Source organism: Abramis brama, assembly GCF_963993115.1.
Source record: "Abramis brama genome assembly, chromosome: 5".
Taxonomy (NCBI): domain Eukaryota; kingdom Metazoa; phylum Chordata; class Actinopteri; order Cypriniformes; family Leuciscidae; genus Abramis; species Abramis brama.
The window spans coordinates 28846677-28869299 of NC_139967.1; the positions used below are offsets into that span (position 1 = coordinate 28846677).

General features: G+C 44.0%; 1 protein-coding gene across 1 annotated transcript in view; it reads right to left on the reverse strand.

The window, feature by feature from the left end:
* The window catches only part of npffr2a (neuropeptide FF receptor 2a), a 46169-nt gene that overhangs the window by 14035 nt on the left and 9511 nt on the right, over positions 1-22623 (reverse strand). Inside the window, exon 3 of the mRNA XM_084114141.1 lies at positions 7039-7138. Within this exon, the coding sequence (XP_083970267.1) occupies positions 7039-7138 (100 nt within the window). The remainder of the gene's footprint in view (positions 1-7038; positions 7139-22623) is intronic.

The window sequence follows — 22623 nt, forward strand, 5'->3', positions numbered from 1 at the left end:
GGCTCGCAATGTCAGACCAAGGTGGAGCCAGAGGATAGAGGGAGCCCGGTGGAGCCATAAGTCCGATGGTCCAAGGTGGAACCGACGGAGAGAGAGAGGAGGCAAGGTGGAGGAGTCTGGACGATGGGCCGAGGTGGAGTGACGATATCAATGGCTGGAGGCAGAGCCAGGGGATACCTTCGTCCAGGAGGAGCTGGATGCCGGAAGGTTCGAGGTGGATCCATGTCACAGAGGGGAGGCAGAGGAGGAGGAGCCAAGGGACTGCCTGAAGTTTGAAGAGGAGGTGAGAGAGGGAGGCTGGGTGGGAATTCTGGAGACTTTGAGCAGGACAGAACCAGCCGGGAGGCAAGAGATTCTGAGCTGGGTGGAATCAGCGTAGATGCAGGAGAACTAGACGGGACCGGCAGGGACAGGATCGGGATAGTCCGTAAGGCTCGCCAGATGGAGAAATCCACGAAAGTGGCCCTCAAGGCTTTGCTGATTTTGCTCGAGGCAAAGCAGCCGGTAAGTCCATCTTTATGGGTTCGTTCTTCTGTCACAGGTGTGGGTTGCGAATATAAATCACACAACTCAGGGGTAGATCAAATAAACAGTATTTAATCTAATAATCCAACAGATAACAGGTCATAGAAACTCAGGAGATAACACAACCACTTAACATCGATGAGAACGGACAAAGAACTGAACAAAATTGGGAGAATATATACACAGACTAAGGGGCTGTTTACACAACACTGTTTTTAACTAAAAACGTAACACCTTTTAGGCGTTTCGGCCGTTTGTTTATACGGCAACGGCATTTTGGTTGCCTGAAAATGCAAAGTTTTGAAAACGGGTTTCAAAGAGCAAGTTTTTGAAAACAGTCTCTGTGTAAACAACAAAAACATGAATCTCTGATGACGATGACGTCATGCACATGCGTATTATGTGTTCAGTCTGTGTTACATTGCCAGCAGAATATCAAGCATCGCGTTAGTTCAGGCAGGCCACGTCAGCCAAGCTCGCATCAGCTGATAGCCATCTGTTCCTGAAGTGTACCAGTCCAGTGTCGACATCTATCACAGCGGCATACTGTATATACATTTCCATTCCTTCAGCATTTCGTCCATAGCATCGCTGCTTGCATTTAAACTGTCATTGCTGAATTTAGATAACTATTGTATGGCTGCAAGTTAATTTAACATCGGCAATTAGGAAACTGCTATTCTTAGCACAAGTCATTATTACATTATTGACCATGTCTGATCTGGATTCAGATGAAGAACAAGTTCGGCTTTTCTTAGAAAACGCCGGTGAGAATTTTGATCCAGACAATGCTCTAAGTGTGCGCAGAAGTTCGCGACTGGCCAACAAAACAACTCCTCTGCTGTCAGCCCTTCAGAACATTCAAATCTCCCTAACCAGCTTAGACGCTAGGATCCAAGCCCTGGAAAATCAGCCTTCTTCTTTCCACACAACTTTGTAGACGCCTGCTCCCATGGGTCCCGTTGCTGCTGCAGATGTTGCTCTTTCCACATCATTCATCATGGGACCTGCTGACCTTCTACCACGGAGATCCTTAGCCACGGCTCTCCTAGCGTCCACCACCAGAGCCCCTTTTTTTCCATCAGCCGCTGCTATCTCTTCCCAGCTGAGCGCTCAGATCCCCGCAGGTAAGAATATTAATCTGGTAAAAATGCTGCTGTGCTCAGAGAGCCACGATAAACACATAGTTGCTTGCGGAGACATATTTATTATGTTAAAAGATAATGACCATTGCCTGTCTAATTGTCTAACTATGCCCGAGTTTAACGTGGCTTTCGGAGTCTTTAGAGACATAATCTGTGAAATCTATCCAGAGCGCAGATCAGAATTAGACACCTATTTAGCCATTATCTCAGACCTCGCCATGACTTACGGTGGGACTCTTTTCTACAGGTACCATAAATCTTTCTCTGCAAAGGCAGCTATGTACATTCAGCGGTTCAACCAAAGACGGGACTGGTCTGTAGTAGATTTGGCTTTAATAAGCAGACATTTTACCAGTCACAGCGCTTTGTCTTGCTCCTTGTGTGGTTCTTTTGCACATACTCCTTCGCTGTGCCCGAGAAGTGCTAAACCTCCGGCAGGCCGTTTACATAAAGATGAAGCAGCAGAAAAGGTTACCCCAGTGATTCATACTCCAATGTGTCATAACTTCAACGAAAATGTGTGTAGGTTTTCTAATTGTAAATTTATTCACGCTTGCAGTTATTGCGGAGACGGACATCCCAAGTCAGTGTGTACTCTGAGAATGCACATATAAAAAAAGAGAAAATAAAGCCTTCTCCATCTGTCAATGTTCCTGAACTTGACAAAGCTTTGAGAAAGCATCCCAATCGCTGTTTTGTGCATTATTTGATATCTGGACTTATTCAAGGTTTCTTGGCTGGTTTAACACTTCTCCCAAAAACATAGTTCTTTTATGCTTCAGTAGATGCCATTCAGTTAATTAAAACAGCTGGTAAGGGCGCTTGGCTGGGCAAAGCTGACATCGTCAATGATTTTAAAATCATGCCGCTTCACCCATCTCAGTGGTACCTCTTCGGAGTTCAATGGCGTACATTTTTTTTTTATTCTATTAGACTTACTTTCGGCTGCCACAGCAGCCCTCGTATTTTTGATACTTTATCGGAAGCGCTCTATTGGATTCTTTTAAATAAATATAAGCTGCCTTTCGTGCTTCATTTGTTAGGCGATTTCTTGGTCATGGACTATCCAAATAAATCTAAATCCGAGCGATGTATTAATATTCTGAAATAAACTTTTAAATACGCTAGGTATACCTCTCTCAGAAGAAAAAACTGTGGGGCCATCAAATACAATAGAATTTCTTGGCATTATCCTAGACAGCAATCTCATGCAAGCTTTCTTACCTTTTAATAAACTTGATTGTATCAGGGAGGTTATTAAAACATTTTTAAACTCTCTCTGTTAGGACATTTAAATTTTGCGATGCGAATCATTCTGCAAGATCGTTGTTTCATTTGTGGATTTATCAAAAACAGTTGAGAAATTGCACGATTCTATCAAACTAGATTCAGGCTGCAAATCCGAGCTGCATTTTTGGTCTGTTCTATGAGAAGGGTGGAACGGGATTTCTTTTTTTAATAACAATTTAGTAGAGACTTCTATCGACCTTAGGTTCTTTACTGACGCCACTCCTTCTATCGGATACAGCGATAGAAGGATTATTGAAATCCAGATTATTGAAATCCTTCTATTGCATTTCAATAATCATTGGTTCGCTAGCGCTTGGCCAAAAGAATTGTCGACTCTTCCTACTAACACACTATCAACAGCGCTGTTAGCATTATATCCTATCGTCGTTGACTGCATTCTTTGGGGCAATCAGTGGTCCAGAAAACAAATTATTGTTTACTGCAACAATGCAGCAACGGTTTTCATTATTAATAAAGGGCGCTCCTCAGTTCCCTTCATTAATAAAATTGAGGCATCTTATGTGGACAAGTATTATCAGCAGTTTTACTCACCATGCTGCTCACATACCTGGCCTCGATAACAAAATAGCTGACTATCTGTCTCGTTTTAAATTTCAGGAGTTCAAAACTATGTGCCCAGATGCCTCTCCTTCGAGCCTGCCTTGCCAAGCATTCGCCCCGACTGTTCTCGACTAAACGGCACACTGCAGTCTTATCTTTCCGCAGCTTCTCTGTACATGAGATCCGGTCTAGCCAATTCTACATTAAAAGTGTATGACTCTGCTTGGATTTGATTTTCTACATTTTGCTCCACCTTTTCAGTTTCTGTCTTGCCTGTTAAAATCACCATTGTATGTTCTTATATAATGCATTGTCATTTAGCACAAAAAATGCAGCCCTCCTCCATTAAAAGTTAGGTTTCAGGCATTCAGTTTCATCTAAGATGCTTGGATCCATACGTCTGCAGTCTTTTGGGGCATCCATCTATTTGTCTGCTCCTCAATAGCATCAAAAAGGAAGCGCCAAAAGGCAAAGACAAATGCCTTCCTCTTACTTTCTATCTTGTTAGAAAACTGGTTGTTAACAGGGGTGCTTCAGTCCTTATGTGGATTCACTTTTAGAAGCCGTTTTCCTTTGTGCTTTTAATGGTTTTCTCAGGGTGAAATCACTACACGCAATAATAATTTTGATCCTTCTCACGATCTCACATTGTCTGATATCACTTTTGACTAACCTTTTCTTCCATTTTTCTTAAACATTCAAAGTCTGACAAAGAATCTAAAGGTATTTCAGTTGTCATTGCTCATTCTAACACAGATTTTTGCCCTTTTTATTCCATGTCCCGGTATCTGTGTTTTCACCCTCATGCTCATCCTGATGAACCTCTATTCGTCACTGAGGCGAAAAAAGCCATGTCCAGATCCTGGTTTGCCGCTCGTCTCCGTTTGGTCTGCCAATCCTGTGGCCTCTCACCAGAGCAATACACGACTCACTCCTTTCGCATCGGAGCAGCTACATCAGCGGCCTCTGACACAACGATTCATACACTGAAAGCTCTGGGAAGATGGTCTTCTGGCACATACGAGCGTTATGTTCGTCCTGGACTTTAAAGGATGGTTCGGAGTAAAATCAACCTAGGGTCCTTTGCACCATGACCTCGAGCCAAACACCCCCCCAGAAGCCTTTTTTCCCTTGGTTGAACATTATTAAAGTTAGAGCTTATTTGGAGAAATCAGCCGGATGGCTTATTGCAGGTGCTAATGGATCCTACGATGTACCTCGTAAATTACCCCACTAATAATGCTTGGAATGGTACCAAACTTATACAGTAGCACAAATAGGTTCTGTAGGTTCTGTACTCATAAAACGAGGCATTGGAAAGTTTGTAAGTACATCAGGAGTTTATTTAAATAACACTTGCCTGACGGCTCATGCTACTGCTAACCCGGACGTCGACGTCACTTCAGTGGTTTGAGAAAAGTACGGAAAAGTCCTGGCAGAAAGCGATGCATAAGGATGTAGTGTAACGACGCCCAGTTCCAGGAATGCACTAATATTTTGTTGGTAGTACCAGTTTGCAACAATTATTAGTTAACACTAAGTTGTTAACACTTAATAATTGTGTTAAACACTTAACAAAAATAATAATTCGTCCTTACACTACATCAGTTTTCAGTCAGGACCAACAACTAACCCCAACTCCACCCAACCGAACCTTTAATCATTCTGACAATTTAGTTTTTTCCGTACAGTTCAATACATTGCAAGCTTTTCTATCATGTTTTTGTATTTTTACAACTCATGTAATTGTTCTGTACCCCACGGGGGACTTGCTGCTCTCCCCGCTCTGTCAAGGCATAGCTGCATGGACAAGCGTGTGAGATTGCACAGAACAGAACCATACCGCCAACACTAACTGTATGCTATAATTGTAATACATGTCTATACTTGGCGAAGTGGTCCTGACTGAAACAGTTTTGACAATGGTGTCATCTGTATACGAAAAACTCAAAGTAAAAACTTCTCCGTTTTAAGCATATCATTGTTGTGTAAACGTGCACTAAATGAGGAAACTAAACAGGCACAGTTGAACAGAATTATTAACTAACGAGTTACCAAGGAAATGAAAGCTTTAGCGTAAGTTCTGCTAAGAAGACTCAATCAGCGCGTCATGTATTACTTCACTTCTAACCAATCATGTGCTAACACTCGCAGTATAAAAGATTGGTACTTACATTTGTCTGAGTTTGCAGATGCTGACGCTGCCAATTACCTCCATCCTTCCCAACCACCACCATGATGGTACCTTCCCCTTCATCCTCCCCACCACCACCAGGATGGTCCCTTCCTTTACCTCCAGGGGGTAGGCTGCACCCCTGCCTTCGTCTTCAGGCAGGATATGCAGCTTCCGCTACCCTCGCATTGCGCGCTAAGGATGGGGCCTACGCCAAAGAACTTTATAAATTTATGCTTGCTGGGATGTTAATAAATATACGCTTGTTATATCAATTTATCTCCCGAGTTTTTCTGGTAGAAACAAACTACTGTACGAACTTAACAGGCAGGCTTAACTGGAACTAAACAGAACATACACGTTAAACCAAGGGGGCAGCAGGATAACTTTAAGTATTTAAATGAAGATATTATTAGGGGTTCAAGCACGAAGTGCTGAAACCCTATTGTAATTGCCACATCTTTGCCTCAAGAACCACTGCTGTCAGTCAAAGCGTTCATTAAATATTTGCAAATATGTTAAAAACCTACTTTTGCGAACTAGTCCTAGGTTTTTTGCTCGATCGGAACCAAACCAGTCAAGGACAATTCTCTGGACTCTCTAGATCAATAATTATCAAAAAAAGTTGAACTTTTGCATTTGGATGGCTATAATAGGGTGATTTATAAAATGAGCGTGGCAAAATACACTAAAAAGCCTATAAATCCTAAATGAAAACTCAGAACTTCACAAAAATTGGTGGGCATATGTGACATAACATAGTAAACAATCGTACAAAATTTTATGTAGATCGGACCATAGGAGGCGCTATAACTGTAAAAAAAACTTTGAAAACCATATATTTCCTATGGTAAATTGGCTGTATTGGCTGTAAATGGACTTTTCCATCTATTATTTCAGTGGTTAAATGCTTGCTAAATAAATTTGAATGTCTTAAATGCTTATGTGCTTAAAGGCCATAAATGCTTGAACCCCGATAAATGCTGCTTGCAGCTTTAATTACTAATCTTAATGCAAAAAAAAAAAAAAGTAAAAAAGAAAACGAAAACAAGATAAAATCACAAAACACCACTATTTTATTTAATACACCAATACTCACCATTTGTTAATAAAAAAAAGTTTGAAAACAAGCAGCTTTGTCATGATTACAGCAGAAACGCCAGAAATATCCCAGCCTTTATATATATTGTGTTGGATAATGAGGGGCCTTCGAGTCACAAAGGTTAAGAAACCACTTAAATATTTTAAATATTCAAGCTCAAATGCTCTTTAAATATTTTATCTTTTGAGAGTGCATCATTAATGCCTTAGATGAGGGACAAGGTGATATTACCATTACATTACCTGTCAACCGCTATGGCAACCAAGGTGAAAACTGATGCTGAGACTGAAATGCCCTGGACCATACCGCTCATTTTGCAGACCATGCTCCCAAATGGCCAACCTGTGGAGAAGAGTGAGATCACATACTAAGAGATAATCCTGGCTAAATTATACAGGCATATACACATTAATTGGATAACATTAATGTCTGTTAAGATTATTGTAAATGGTGACCATTAATGTATGCACTGCTGAACTTTCATAGCGTTTACAATGATGCAGTTCATCATGTTGAGTGTCATTTGACCTGCATCTATTTGGGACACATTGAGTCACCCAAGCAGCTGGGGTACTAAATTTCATGTACAGTGGATGGTATTTTGCAGATTGATAAAATGCCACTTTATGTAGGAAAAAAAATCAGAAATACAGATATTAGAAATCCATTTTTGACTGAGGTAATAATTAACATTTCTGTGTAAACTATGACTGATCGAAAAAATGTATAAACATAAAAAAAACAAAAAAACAAATTCATGGTTAATGATACTGTATATCATTTCAATTAATTAGGCAAGTTTTGACTTTAAAATTAGGCTCATTTTTGACTGGGGTTTAAACTACACACTGATGTGGGCCAGAACAGCAAGATGCCTTCAAATTTGCCTTGGTATACAGCATGTGGGTCAGTTGCTGCAATCACACTTACCATCTGGTGGGATTTGATGTATTTTGTGTATGATTGGAGGAGGTGAATTGGCTTAGGGAAAGGCTTAACTATATTTCACTGTGGGGGTGGGGAGTGTGTGTGTGTAGGAGACAGAATTAATTTGTGTTTTATAGCGACTGTTCACACAGGATATGTACTTGCGTCAGTCTGAAATACAAAGTTCTGTCATGAAACTCTAGATAGTGCAAGCTAATAGGTCCTTAACACAACCTGATTGCAATTGCATCATTCTCTATAGGGCACAGCTGATTGGTTCCCGCTGTATCAGTAGCCAATGAGCTTGCACACTAAACCTTGAAATACTTGGTTAGCATTTGCCTTAGCAGTGCAGTGTGCTTTCAGAAGCCCTCCATATTCCCCAGCTGCACCAGTATAGATCTGCTGTGGGCAATTCATGTACACTATATTGTATAGCAACAGCATGTGTGAATTGCTCACAGCAGTGCATGAATTGGCAAGTCCCATACTTGCTCTGCAGCAGCAATAACCAACAGCAACAGCAGCAGCGGTGCAGATGTATTCCCGAGACCAAACACTCTGAGAGTTATGATAGAACTGCTTTTTAAATACCCCCTGTGGTCATGTTTTTAACATTGTTTATATGTCTATGTGGCACTAGCGGCGCCAGGATTTTGATTGTAGGTGGGCCTCCAGAAAACTGGATGGGTCAGTTAAAATAAGACACAAAAAAACATCTCCGTTTCAGCGCTTTTCTGCGGCATTGAGGACAGCGACTCAGTAGCCTACCTGAATTTAATGCGTAATTTAGAATCGGTAAAACAAACAAAAAAACTTTTTTTGGAAAAGATTTTTTTTGTTGTTGCTTTTTTTTAATACAATTACAATTTCATTTAATTTATTGTTTAATAAAATTATACACTTATTATTTTTAGTTTATTAACAGCAACAACAACAACCACACACACATCTCTGCATATCTTCAGACGAAATCAAGATATCTGACAAAACAATGAAGATATTTTACAAACCAGCTGCCAGGGACGTGCAGATAGTTCCTCAGAGGCAGGCGCCAGGGCTCAAAAGTAAAAGTCGATCACTATAATTAATTTATATAATTCAAATTCAAAATATAAATGCACAATATAAGATACTGAAGACAAGAATTCTGGTGCAAGCATACCGATGCGTTTATTGCTGAATTTAAATTCAGAAGCCGGGTAGAAGCCGCTGATTGGCTGAGAAGCTTTCACTCAAAGCTTTCCTCGGGCTGCTTATTGGATGAACTGCTAGAATGAAAATCACTCACTACTCACTATAGGCCTGGGTCAAAATTGGCTGGCCCGGACCTAAAATGGGTGGGCCCAGGCCAATGGCCCAATGGTAGCACCGCGGCTGCTATGTGGTGTTTTTAATGTTTTAAGACAAATTATGTGCAAATCAAAGACTATAAAAAAAGATGGACGACGCCCCTTCACTCTTTTCCATTGGTGAAAAGTGAAGCCGCCAAAGTCCTAATATGGCGCTGACATCTGTCGCAGATTTGGGACCTGATTCTGTGCAGTAGTGAACGCGGGACCAGAGTCTGTGCAGTAGTGAGCGTGAAGTGGAGCCGCGATATCAATCAGTTTAATGCAGATCAACTCATTATGTAAGCGTGAAATAAACAGTCATGGGCATGTAGAAATTAAAGCTGAAACTCCAATCTCCTCCCAAAAATGTCCATTGGTGCCTCAGTGCCTACTTCGTTTAGAGAAGCTATCAATCACAGCTGTCAATCATGACGTCACATTCCCGTTTTTATAGCATCAAGAGAAGCCAGGTTATCTCAGTATATTTTTCTGTTGATCTGAAAAATTTGGATTTAGCAATATAGCTGGTAAAATATGTATATTATGTATATAACGGTGTTATGATGAACTATATGCCTTTCTTCACTGACGTTCTAAATTGTTCAAAGCGTTTGTGTAACATTAGCAACACATTACTTGCTGTTTGATAATGTAGTCAAAGACTAATCATATCAATTAGTCATGTGTTCGACATTGAGAGCGATACATAAAACGTGTTACCATTCTGAAACATCGACTTGTAGACGAGCCTACTCTTCCTCTTCTTCTTCTGAATCGGTTTCTGGTTCAAACATATATAGCTAAATTAAACCAGTATTGCAGTGTTTACTACAGTAAAGTTGACTGAGTGGATCAGGTAGTCCGAGCTGCTGTGATTGAGTGGAGGCGGGGACTAATGTGCATATTCATGGACTGCGTATACTAAATGAAGCAAGGGTGCAGAGTTACATTCAAGCTGTTTTAAGGCATGAATAAATTATATTCACAGGAAAAAAACATTTAAATATGTAATTTTGGTGATCAAACATGAGTTTTAAGTGATAAAATTATTGACTACAGGGGGGTTTAAATGTTTATAAAAACAGAATTTAGAATTCAGAATTTGAGTTTTGTAGCTTTTAGTCTCTGTGTCATCCATCTATCTTTGAGGTCATCTATATGAGGTCATACCCCTTGTGAAAAAGTACAGTTTATCACACTTATAAAAAGAGTACTTATTACAGAAATAATATTTTAAAATAATATACTTAAGTGCAAATTGAACACTTGAATTAAATGAATATGAATTATATTTAAAATATATATTGAATGAAATTCCCTTTCAAGGGAACTCGCGCTGCGTCGAATGACACTGTGGGAACGCTCTGCGTGATAGAAATCAGTCCAATGATTTTCTCAGGTTTTGGAAGCACGCGCTGTGGTTTCTTTTGCCCCAAGTAAGGCACCGGTGCTGCAATTCTAGCTCTGAGGAGTTAGATGTTGTAATCATCGATGCAGGAGATACTGAGGATTCGCCACCTCACTCTCCTGCATATGAGGAGCTGGTGGAGTTTGTGACTTGCACTGTTGCCAGGTTAAACATCGACTGACCAGCCAAGAAGCAGAACATGCATCCCAAAAGTAAATTAGATGCACGTTTCCCACCCTCTAGGTCACAGCCTCCTCGTTGGGACTGCCGTTTTTTCCCAATTTCCACACTGAGGTGTTGAGGTCATGGAAGAAGCCAGTCTCTTATTGTGTGTATAGTGCACAAACATCACACTATTCATCGATATTAGACTACAAAGAGCACGGTTATGGGGAGATGCCTAAGGTGGAAGAGACGCTGGCCAGCTATCTCTCCTCTCAGACTGCATTGTCCCTAAAGGCCCCGACGTAACCAACCAAACCTTTGGTGGGTATAAGGCTTATTCAGCAGCTGGTCAGGCTGCAGCATGTCTTCACACAATATCACTGCTGAAAGCCTACCAGGCTGACCTGTTAGGAGACCTTAGGTCCTCTGCACAGTTGAAAAGGGTTACACAATTCAGTTCGGGTCTCGCCTCCCCAGATTTATTGGGGTCCTGCCCACAGTGGTAGGCCCCAAGCAGGCTGGGGGTTGCGTCCCATTTTGGATCTGCGTCATCTAAACCAGTCAGTCATGCAGCTCTAACTCTAAATGTTAACCTTGAGACAAATCGTACCACAGATCAGGGGTCTCATTTATAAAACTGTGCATAGGAACCTTACTAAAAATGTACGTGCGCCCGAAAGCCAAAAATGGCGTACGCCAAAAAATATAAAACCGTTCGTACGCCAGAACCTGCGCAGAATTCACTTTATAAATCCCAGTCAGCGGAAGATTGTGCGCACATGCGTCTCCACCCCGAAATAACCATATATGGAGCTGACAATGCCTAGTTTTACTATGCAGATCCTCATTTGCATATGATTATTCATCCACGTGATAATGTTTAACGGTACAAGACACATTACATTAATAAAAATCAAGTAGTTGCCTATCCTTGCCTTGTTTTTGAATACATAAATCAAATAGTGTAAAATACATTTCAGAGAAAGTTTTTCTCAATCTTTTCCACTGGCCGAATTGTATTTTTAATTTTTAATGGAAACAGTCAGATATGCCTTGGGCATTATTTGCACGAAACAATTTTATCTAGACAATCTGGTATTATCATGATAAGCAATTATCTCTGTGGTTAAAACATTAAAACACAGCACGCCACAGGAAAAGTGTTCAAAAACATCGCATCCACAACAATTGATTGAATTTGAATATAAAAAATGTTGTAGCTTCTCAGTAGGCTAATGATTTCATGTTTAAGTGTTTAACTCCATAATTTGAATGTCATATTTAATCTAAATGTTTATCAGAAGTAAAACAGTTTAAATCATTATTTTATTTATTTAAACTGTTATTTGCGTCAGTTTCACTAAACGGCCCAACGCGCTCGCTGGCGCGGACATTTAAGAAGGGATGGATATTTGCTTCAAGTGACAGGCTTGGTGAGTGAAATTATATTTGTATTATCTTTCTGTATATGTTTAATTTTCTTTAGATTTTCTGTCTAAAAGTGACCAAAAAGACACTTAACTCCAGCTCACCATCGGTGTCGCCAAACTGCTCCATCTCCAAAACGTTCGTACGCATGGGTCAGAGTTTGCGTGCAGGTGCGCATATATTCCCGTCAAGTTTGTTTTTATAAATCACAACTTATGCGTCGGAAGTGGCGTACGCACATTTTCAGCCCCGTTTTGTGCGTACGCCACGTTTATAAATGAGGCCCCAGATCTGAGGACTGATAACAGCGCGCGAGTACCAAATAAAAATTCTCTTTTGCCTCTTCTTGTGCTGGAATCTATCTATCTATCTATCTATCTATCTATCTATCTATCTATCTATCTATCTAGAACTTTTGTAAAATAAAACATCGTATTGTAAGCATCATCCCTCATAAATTAGTAAGGGTGTGGCAGCACAAATCTTACATTTATTATTCATTTTATCAATAGGTCTCTATTTGGATCGGAAGAATTTACAGAGCGAGCTTCCAGATTCAAAATGGGATACAGATTCGGAAGAAAGAGCAAGAGAAAGGGGAGACACTCAGCTCAAGCTTCACTTGAACCAACTCAACCTGCAATCCTCATGATCAAAAGCTACCGCGCCACCTCTGCAAACACGGGACCTGAACCATGGGGCACAGATGTCTCACTCTGATCCCTCAAGAAGAGGAAGAAGTTCTTATTGTGAACCATAGACTGTAAAAAAATATGGACATAGTGTCCGTGACGTCACCCGTAGGTTTCTGAAGAGCATTTTTGAAGCCTAAAGTGGGCGGAGCCGGCCGTCGCCATCTTGGCCTTGCATCACTCCCGGATAACAGAAAATAGACAAACAGGCAGGGCGTGAGTGGAGCTGAGGAGCCTGGCTATCTGAAATCACCTAGCTCGACGTGATCGAGTTAGCTGATGATGTAAAGCCAATTAAACGTTCCTATTTTTGCCCTTCGAAATATTATAATAGTTAAAAGACATGGCTACAAGTGAGACTGTGTATTACTTCGAGAGTGTTTGTGTATGACAGTGATTTATGTGCATACATGTCCGTCACTCTTTCATGGTCCGTCAGCGCGGCATCGCTCAAGTTCGTAGAGAGCTTATTCAGTCCATTTTAAATTCTGATGTTGGCCGTCTCTCAAATGGGTTATGGTTTAACCGTTAAACCATAGATATATTGCCTTTGAAGTGCAAATAAATGCGCTAGAAAATCCGCGCTCATTCATGTGCATTTATTGCGCCGACGCCTGCATGATTTCATCTGACGGTAACTTACATAAGCATATTATAATCCATCTGTTCCATGGGAGCAGAACGAACGAGCATTTATTGACGTTTTAAATTTGAAAACCCCAAAAAGCAACGAAATTGTCAGACATCCATTAGTGCATGTTCACAGAGGAAAACAACTGAAATACAGCGCTGGTTGTTCTCTCGAACGATAACGACGGAATCCAAAGACGTGGGCTTTGTAACGTTACCCAAGTATTAAATTGTATGAAATAATAATCCCGAAAAAAAGCACAAACACTGCAGAGATGGCAAGTTCAGCAGCTAACATTGCTGAGGTGAAGTGACGGCTAGTAACAGCCATAGACAGTAAAAGAAATGGACACAGCGACCCCATTGGAACTCAGTTGAGACAAGTGAAGCCCGTTTTCAGCGATTTTTTAGCACTTCCTTTCCTGACGCGCAGACTCAAACCGAGCAAAGCGTTACACGGACCACGTGAGCAACCCGTCTGTCTTCTAGTAGCTGTGCCAAGAGAAATCTGAATCATTCCCTTCCGAATCTTGCAGAGACGGAGAGTGTGATTAGGAGCTGTCCATGAGCGTGGAGCAGGAGCAACTTTTGCCAGGTATTCTGATTAATTATATTGTCATTTTGCCTCCACGTCTCCCCGATTGCCCGCGAGCTTCTCCTCCCGTCCATACGGTAATCTCTCTAGTGTGCGACAGAGAGTCGCGTGATTATGACGCAATCGTTAGCATACTTTTACAAAAACTGCTTCTACGGGGCCATTACATAAGCTACAAGGTAATGGAGCATTTTATACATTATCGTGTTTCTTTAGAAATAAAAAATGGACAAATGGAGTCTTCAAACGCCTCAGATGTAAAGTTATTCGCTGTCAAAGTGACGCCAAAATGAATGGAAGTCAATGGGATTGCTAACGCAAGTGAAGTTCCGCTCAAGATGGCGGCACCCGGCCGACTTCAACTTCCGGTCGACTTCCTTCCCGCTTGAGACAAACGGCTAGCACTGACAGCGGCAATCCATCTGTCACTCAAGTGGCTTGGCCACACCCTTAAATTTAAATATTAATCAACTAAACGGACGAGTTATAAAATAATTCACCCCCCTCACAGTTGTTATGAAGGGCAAAATTAGCTGTATAGACCAAATCCACATACAGACACCAGGCTTTAAACACGTTTTTTTCTGCTGTAAAATTTGGCATTTTAACATGGGGGAGATACAGATTTGACTCACTTCTGACAACAGCCTCAAGTGGCCAGTCAACGAATTGCAGTTTAACTCACTTCCGTGTTGGTTTCAAGAGAGAGACGGGGAGGTTGCCGCTTGTTGTGAACACAGTCACCCCCCTCGAGAACTTACTGAGCGCGCTCCATCCCAAACAAACAACACCAAGGTAGTGCGAGTCGTCACCAGTAAAAGGGAACTCAAAGAATTTTCACAAAAGTTTTGTAATGCTAATTGAAAAATGCACTACATTCTTGCAGTTCTGACCTAATATATTTCAAATTGCAAATTTCTTAAACATTATTTACAATAACCTAAAATCAACCTTATGGAGCATCTCACACAGAGATGTTATAGAGAAACCGTCATTATTTCAGAAAATTACAATAGCACACATAAAATAATCATATTTATACCATGATTCAAAAATGATTTGTGACTTTACAAAGACTGGCAAATAAAATTATTTGTTTCTTATTTGCTGTCATCCATCCTAGTGATAAATCCTAGTGATCTTCCTCACAATATTTTTTTCCTTGTCTTTCCTTGCCAATAATGATTGCTGTGATAATGATAACACACATACATCTCCTTCAAATAATAATAATGGCCAGTGCAGTGGCTGAGATATACATAAACCCATAGACACGTCTATGCATAGACCTACCAACGTCCGTTGCCATGATTTTTGTAATGACTTATCGCGAGTTTTAGTCGCATTTTAGTCGCATAACATCGGTTAATGGAAATGCCATCATTTCGCAATAGTTTTTTGTCGACATTTACAAAAAATACAAATAAAATAAAAAATCGCAAAAGTTTTGCGCAAATCTGTAATGAAAACGAGCCTAGGACACACAGAAAGACTTGCGCTAGTGTCGTGCATGCTCACAAGACAACACGCCAGAATAAAGTTCTCTTTTGCACTTGAACGAACAATAACACACACAATTATGCCAACAAAAAAAAAATTAATCGAGTATTATAACATAAGAGAAGTCTTATTATTTTACAAAAATAATGTATTGAGGCAAAACATATGTTATTGAGGCCAAAACATATAAAATAACATTATAAAATGAAAAAAGGGGACTGCCCCCGTTTATCACATCACTTCACCAAGTGACAGCTGCAAGCAGGCTCCTGATTGGTTAACGTGGCGCAAACTGACGCCAAAGTTCAGATTTTTCACCAAATAAAATCATTTGCACATAACGTGAATATCGCGCCAGACGCTCAATTCGTGTCATTCGCTAATTCGCGTCCACCGCGCTGCGCTAAATGCCTCATTTGCACCACAGGGCCTCCAGACGCGCGTAAACGCGTCTTGAAGCTAGGCATTGACTTAACATGGAAATCCCTCGCGCCAGATGCTCTATTCGCGTTTGGTGTAAACGCAGCATTATGATGAACGTAAAGAGTTATGAGAATGAAGCGCGTGTGAGATCCGGTTGTGTCAGCAGCGGACTTAAAGGGACAGTACACAGTAGCCAATTATCTCTGTCTTTAAAGTTATTCAAAGAACAAATGGAACAGAGAAAATTACTCACTGCTCTTGACTAAAGAACTTTTGTAACTTTAATAAGGATTAGTCTATATATAATTTATAACTATGCAGCACAGACTGTTTGATAACTTCATTCAATTTCTGTATGCCCTACCTGTTAGACAGGAAGGGCACAGGTAAATATGATATGTGAGTGTTTTTTTTTATTTTTTGGTTTTTTTATGGCTTTATGTGAGGATTGTTTGAAGTTCACTTAAATCAAAAGTTGTTATATTTTTTGAAGCCTAATAAATGTTTTTAAAAAAATGATAGCTTTCAATTGCAATGACAGAATCGCTTTTATCCAGACATCAATGGCTTATTGATCATTATAGGTGTTATCAATCATTTAGTTGTTGTTGCTAGTACGAGTTGAGAAATACACATTTCCGCATTATCACTAATCTGTGAGTGCATTTTCCTTGAGAACCAAGCAAGTTGACTCATGAAACCATTTGGTTATTATATCGCAATGGCATATCGCAATCGCAATATTTACCTCAATAATTGCCTCAATAATTGGGAGTAGTGCATTACAAAAGTAATGCATTACAATAACATATTACTTTTTGCTGTAACGTAGTGTAAGGCATTACTAATCAATTTTCAGTAATATTTTACTCGGTACATGTTCAGTAACGCTTGCGTTACAACACACTTTTAGCCCAAAATTGAATTGTAAAAAAAAAAAATGGGGGAAAAAAACAGTAAGACTGCGAGACATTAACGAATGAAAAAAAGTTATTACCTGTTCGTGGTCAGTCAATAGCTGCGTGTGGTGTCCAAGTTTGTAAATAAAGACTAAATGACAGCTTCTGATATATTTGTATGGCGATTTATTTCATTCATCTCCCTCTTGCTGGTGTACCTTTGTATTGTGTGACATAGTCCAGTAAAGGCGTGTTTAGGGCAGGTTTTACAGGAGTGCTGCGAGGCATGATTTCGGTCTCTGTGCTCACGCTGGCCAGTGGAAAAGCGGCTAATGGGAGAATATGGTAGAAGACTGTACATTCGCGAGATGGACGTATGCGCATTACTCTGTTTGTTCTGTGTTTTTTTTCTAACCAGTTAGGCTATGTTTAGGTGGTGTTTTTCATCATGTTTTCATCACGCAATCATGTTTTTGACGCGGTGGTGACGTAAAATGTAAGGGTGGCGCTGCCAATAAAAGCACCTAAAAGCTGTCACAAAGAACCGGCAAAAGTTATGATTATGAACATGTCAAATATAGCAAGGAGACATTATAATTGTTTATTAATAAACAAGTGTTTTCTGTGTCAGTGTTGGCTGCAAAGATGAAGTTGACGATGCTGACTCACGATCTTAGCAGTAGTGAACGCGCCAGAGAGAAATGCACATTTCATACGGACTACATAGTTTTGTTTTGAATTGTTCTGTTTAAAAGTAGAGATTTCAAGCTTTCTGTAGACAATAGATATATTTCTCAGGTCTGTGAGGCAAGTATGCTGAGTTCCCTTTCGTGGTCACTCCGAGTTACGTCGGATGACGACGATTTGGGTTTCGCTTAGAAAGCCTATCACCTTCGAGTATATAAAACGAGCCAATGGCAATGAAATGCCATGGGTCTGCGGAATTTGCATAGCGTATCTCCGCCCACCGCAGGGGGTATAAAGGAAGTACGCTGGCAACATGCAGATATGTTTTTGCTTCGGAGCCAAGAGTTTTCTTCACTCCTACAAGCCATTCTGTATCATCTTCACTCTACGAGACGAGCGGCTCTTCAGTGTGTTTGTGTGATGGCGTGTTCCAGCGAGATCGCATTGCCTGCTGCTGATCTGTGCAGTGATCTGCCGACAGTGAGTGTGTTTTTCCCTGGGCGCTTCAGCACACTGCTGAGCTTTTCCTCTCTCTAAAAGAGCTGCACGCGGCACGTCTTTTTCAAGACGGTTCGGCCGTGTATTACTGGATGTGGGCGCGTGACTCATCTGTTTAACGGTCGCGAGCGCGGTTTTGCGTGTTGGGCTTAATCACGCTCGGCAGCGCTCGTGGATGAGTTATGTTTTCATTACGGGAACATGACCATCGCGATGTTTATAGATCGAGACTCAATGATCTTTGTGTGAGAGTCCCCTCTGCCACACCCCAATCTATCTCTTCCTAAAACGTGAGGGATACTTTGGCTGGTGGCCAGGGTGATCTGAGGGTTATGGTGTGGCATAATTCCGACGAGCTTTCCTCGGGCCACGCCCCCCTCCACATCGCAAACTGTGGAGCTTCCGTGTGTGCCTGGTTCCTCTCAGGGACCCAGTGTTTTCATTCGGGACTCCAGCAGATGGTGTCATGTCACTCACAGCATCATAAGGCGGGCTTGATTCCTCTGGAAATGAGGATTCGACTGCGCTGCCTCCCTCGGGAGTCTCAGCGTTAGTCGAGTCAGATCCAGAGCTGATGGCCATGCTTTCCCGGGCAGCTGAAAGCATCGGTTGGAGTGGCATCCTCCCCCCGAGCGCTGTAGGCTTCCCGGATGTGCATCAGGACGCTTCCGGCCCGCGGGAGTCCTCCGCCTTCGCTGCCCTTGATCGTGAGGCGATCCTGGTCTGTATGTTCTCTGTCACTATTGTGACACAGGCATGCAGTCCTGTGTGTCGCCTTCGCCTTCGAGGCAGTGCTGACTCTGGAGTTCTGTCAGAACCGGCCGCAGTGGAACGCTGGTCCTTCCCTGGCCAACACTGACAGAATGCGGAAACTCGACCACGCCCCCTTGCTGGGACGCTATGCCTCCCATGCCCGGCCTGGTCGTTCCGCCGCGCACACTACTGACCTCGCTCTCGGGCGACATCGGTACCTGCGTGTTCCTGGGTCAGGTGGTGTCCACAAGAGTGGTCCAGTTATGGGCTTAGCCAGGTTGATTTAAAGACAGAATTGAACTCCCCAATCCTGAGCCGACAGAGTCCGAGGGCCGCAGTGCGCGCCACCCTCGGGTCCCGCCACTGCCGCCCTCCTCTGTCCCAGAGGTGCGGGATGACAGCACGCGCCGCCCACAGGCCACGCTCCTCTCATCCCCCTCTGTCGCCAGACCCCTGCCAGAGCCTGCCTGGGACGCGCGCCCTCCCCTGGCCTCCTCTGGCAGGACGCGGTTAATGACCGTGCCCCCGCACAGGGCCGCTATGCCACCCTCGCCGGTGCCGGTCATTCCGCCTCGCTGCCCCACCGACGGTACGTCTGTGGTTCGTATGACCCCGCTGGTGCACTTTCTGGAGGCCTGGCTAGAGCTTCCCAGACTGTCCCGCTGGGTCGCGAGAACCATCAGATTCGGCTACGCGATTCAGTTCGCGATATCTCCTCCCCGCTTCAGGGGAGTCCGCTTCACTATGGTCGGTGGCAATGCCCCTGTCATGAGAGCGGAGGTCGCCACCCTACTGGCGAAGGGTGCGATCGAGATGAAGTCCGGCTTCTACAGCCCTTACTTCATTGTACCCAAGAAGTCCGGTGGGTTACGGCCAATCCTCGACCTGCGCGTCTTGAACCGCTCCCTTCACAGGCTGCCGTTCAAGATGCTAACGGCCAAACACATCCTCCAGTGTGTACGGCCGCAGGATTGGTTTGCAGCGATCGACCTGAAGGACGCCTACTTCCATGTCTCCATTTTACCTCGACACAGACCGTTTCTACAGTTTGCTTTCGAGGGGCAGGCATACCAGTACGCGGTTCTCCCTTTCGGGCTAGCCCTGTCTCCTCGCGTCTTTACGAAGGTCGTCGAGGCAGACAGGGACCTAGTGCTCCGGCACCTAGCTCGTCTGGGCCTTCGGGTCAACTGGGAGAAGAGCAAAATCTCTTTTCTCGGTATGGAGATCGACTCGGTCGCCATGTGCGCGCAGCTTACGAGCGAGCGCGCGCAGTCACTGCTGACTTGTCTTCGTCAGTTCGAGGGCAAGAGTGCGGTTCCACTGAAACTTTTTCAGAGGCTCCTGGGGCATATGGCATCCGCAGCCGCAGTAACGCCGCTGGGATTGCTTCATATGAGACCGCTTCAGCTTTGGCTTCGCGATCGAGTCCCGAGGTGGGCATGGCAACACGGCACGCTCCGAGTCCCAGTGACTCCAGCCTGCCGTCAGACCTTCACCCCGTGGACGAACCTCAATTTTCTACGGGCCGGAGTGCCCTTAGAACGAGTTTCCCGGCATGTTGTTGTATCAACAGATGCCTCCACCACGGGCTGGGGCGCCATGTGCAATGGTCATGCTGCCACGGGCTCCTGGACAGGACCCCAGCGCCTTTGGCATGTCAATTGCCTCGAGTTGCTGGCTGTACGTCTCGCCCTGCACCGCTTCCATGCGCTGCTCAGGGGTCAGCACGTACTAGTCCGATCAGACAATACCGCAACAGTAGCGTACATCAACCATCAGGGTGGTCTACGCTCCCGCCGTATGTCGCAACTCGCTCGCCACCTCCTCATATGGAGTCAGAAGCATCTGAGGTCGCTTCGAGCCATTTATATCCCGGGACACCTGAACCAGGCGGCCGACGAGCTGTCTCGAGTTCGGCCTCTCGCTGGAGAATGGCGACTCCATCCCCAGACGGTCCAGCTGATTTGGGATCAGTTTGGCGACGCACAGGTAGACCTGTTTGCCTCCCGCGACTCGTCCCACTGCGACCTGTACTATTCCCTGACCGAGGGCACGCTCGGCACGTATGCACTGGCGCACAGCTGGCCTCGGGGCCTACGCAAGTATGCGTTTCCCCCAGTGAGCCTTCTTGCGCAGACCTTGCACAAGATCAGGGAGGACGAGGAGCAGGTCATTTTGGTTGCCCCGTATTGGCACAACCGGACCGGGTTCTCCGAACTAGTACTCCTCGCGACAGCACCTCCCTGGCCAATTCCTCTGAGGAAGGACCTCCTTTCTCAGGGACGGGGCACCCTTTGGCACCCTCGTCCCGATCTTTGGAACCTCCACGTGTGGCTCCTGGACGGGACGAGGCAGGTTTGAGTACCCTACCACCAGCGGTGGTGGCTACTATCACTTCCGCTAGAGCATCGTCCACGAGACATGCCTACGCGTTGAAGTGGAACCTCTTCGTCAACTGGTGTTCTTCTAAACATCAAGAACCCACGAAATGCCCCATCAGTGTCGTGCTTTCCTTCCTGCAAGAAGGGTTGGAGCGAAGGCTGTCTCCCTCCACCCTGAAAGTGTATGTTGCCGCCTTTGCCGCACATCACGACGCAGTTGATGGTAAGTCTCTGGGAAAGCACGACCTGATCGTCAGGTTCCTGAGGGGAGCGAGAAGACTGAATCCTCCTCGTCCTCCCCTCGTACCCTCTTGGGACCTCTCAGTGGTTCTAACTGCCCTGCAGAGTGCTCCATTTGAGCCTTTGCAATCAGTAGAGCTTAAGTTTCTGTCTATGAAGACAGCGCTCCTGGTTGCATTGGCCTCCATCAAGAGGGTAGGGGACCTGCAGGCATTTTCGGTTGACGAAGCGTGCCTGGAATTCGGGCCGGCTAACTCTCACGTGATCCTGAGACCCCGGCTTGGATACGTGCCCAAGGTTCCTACCACACCCTTTCGAGACCAGGTAGTGAACCTGCAAGCGCTGCCCTTGGAGGAGGCAGACCCAGCCTTGGCACTGCTCTGTCCAGTACGCGCCCTTCGTGCTTACGTAGACAGGACGCAGTGTTTCAGGACCTCAGACCAGCTCTTTGTCTGTTATGGTGGGAAGCTGAAGGGAAAGGCTCTCTCAAAGCAAAGGTTATCTCACTGGATAGTGGATACCATTGCTTTGGCATACCAGCAGCAAGGTCGTCAATGCCCCCTTGGTGTGAAAGCCCACTCCACTCGTAGTGTGGCTTCCTCTTGGGCTCTAGCGCATGGCGCCTCGCTAACAGACATTTGTAGAGCTGCAGGCTGGGCGACACCAAACACATTTGCGAGATTATATAATCTCCGAGTAGAGCCAGTTTCTTCTCATATACTCACTTCAACCAGCCGGTACTAGATTCTGCTCAGGTGTCTTCGCTTGCTCGCCATTCCTCTCCACGGACGGGATACGTGCGATTATCTTCTCAGGTGAGTCTGATAAGCTCTGAGTTTCCTCCAGCACTGGTTACGTCAACGCCTGAGTTATGCCTATCTGCCATAACGCAGCTTTTGCGCTTGACTAGGTGCCTCCATGTGCATGGTCCCTCCTCTAGCGACCCCCACATGTGTATTCCACTGTAAGTCTCTTTTGAGCGTGTGTCTTTCCCTTGGCAAGCCACCTTGCCACCCCTGGGGTTTAAATATTCCACCTGCGGCTGGACACCTCAGTGATACTCCATATGCATCCCTCTGGATCATATGTGTCTCTCAAGTCCCCCCCTTAATGGTTGGGCGTAATTGCATATTTCTCCTGAGATATGCTTCCCAGTGTACCTTGGTATTCCTGTGTTAAGTAGGACTCCTTCGTTCGTGCTAGTCTCTCAACAGGGAGCTCAGACTTACGCAGGGCACTGGATGACAGCCGAGGTGGCGTGATTAGA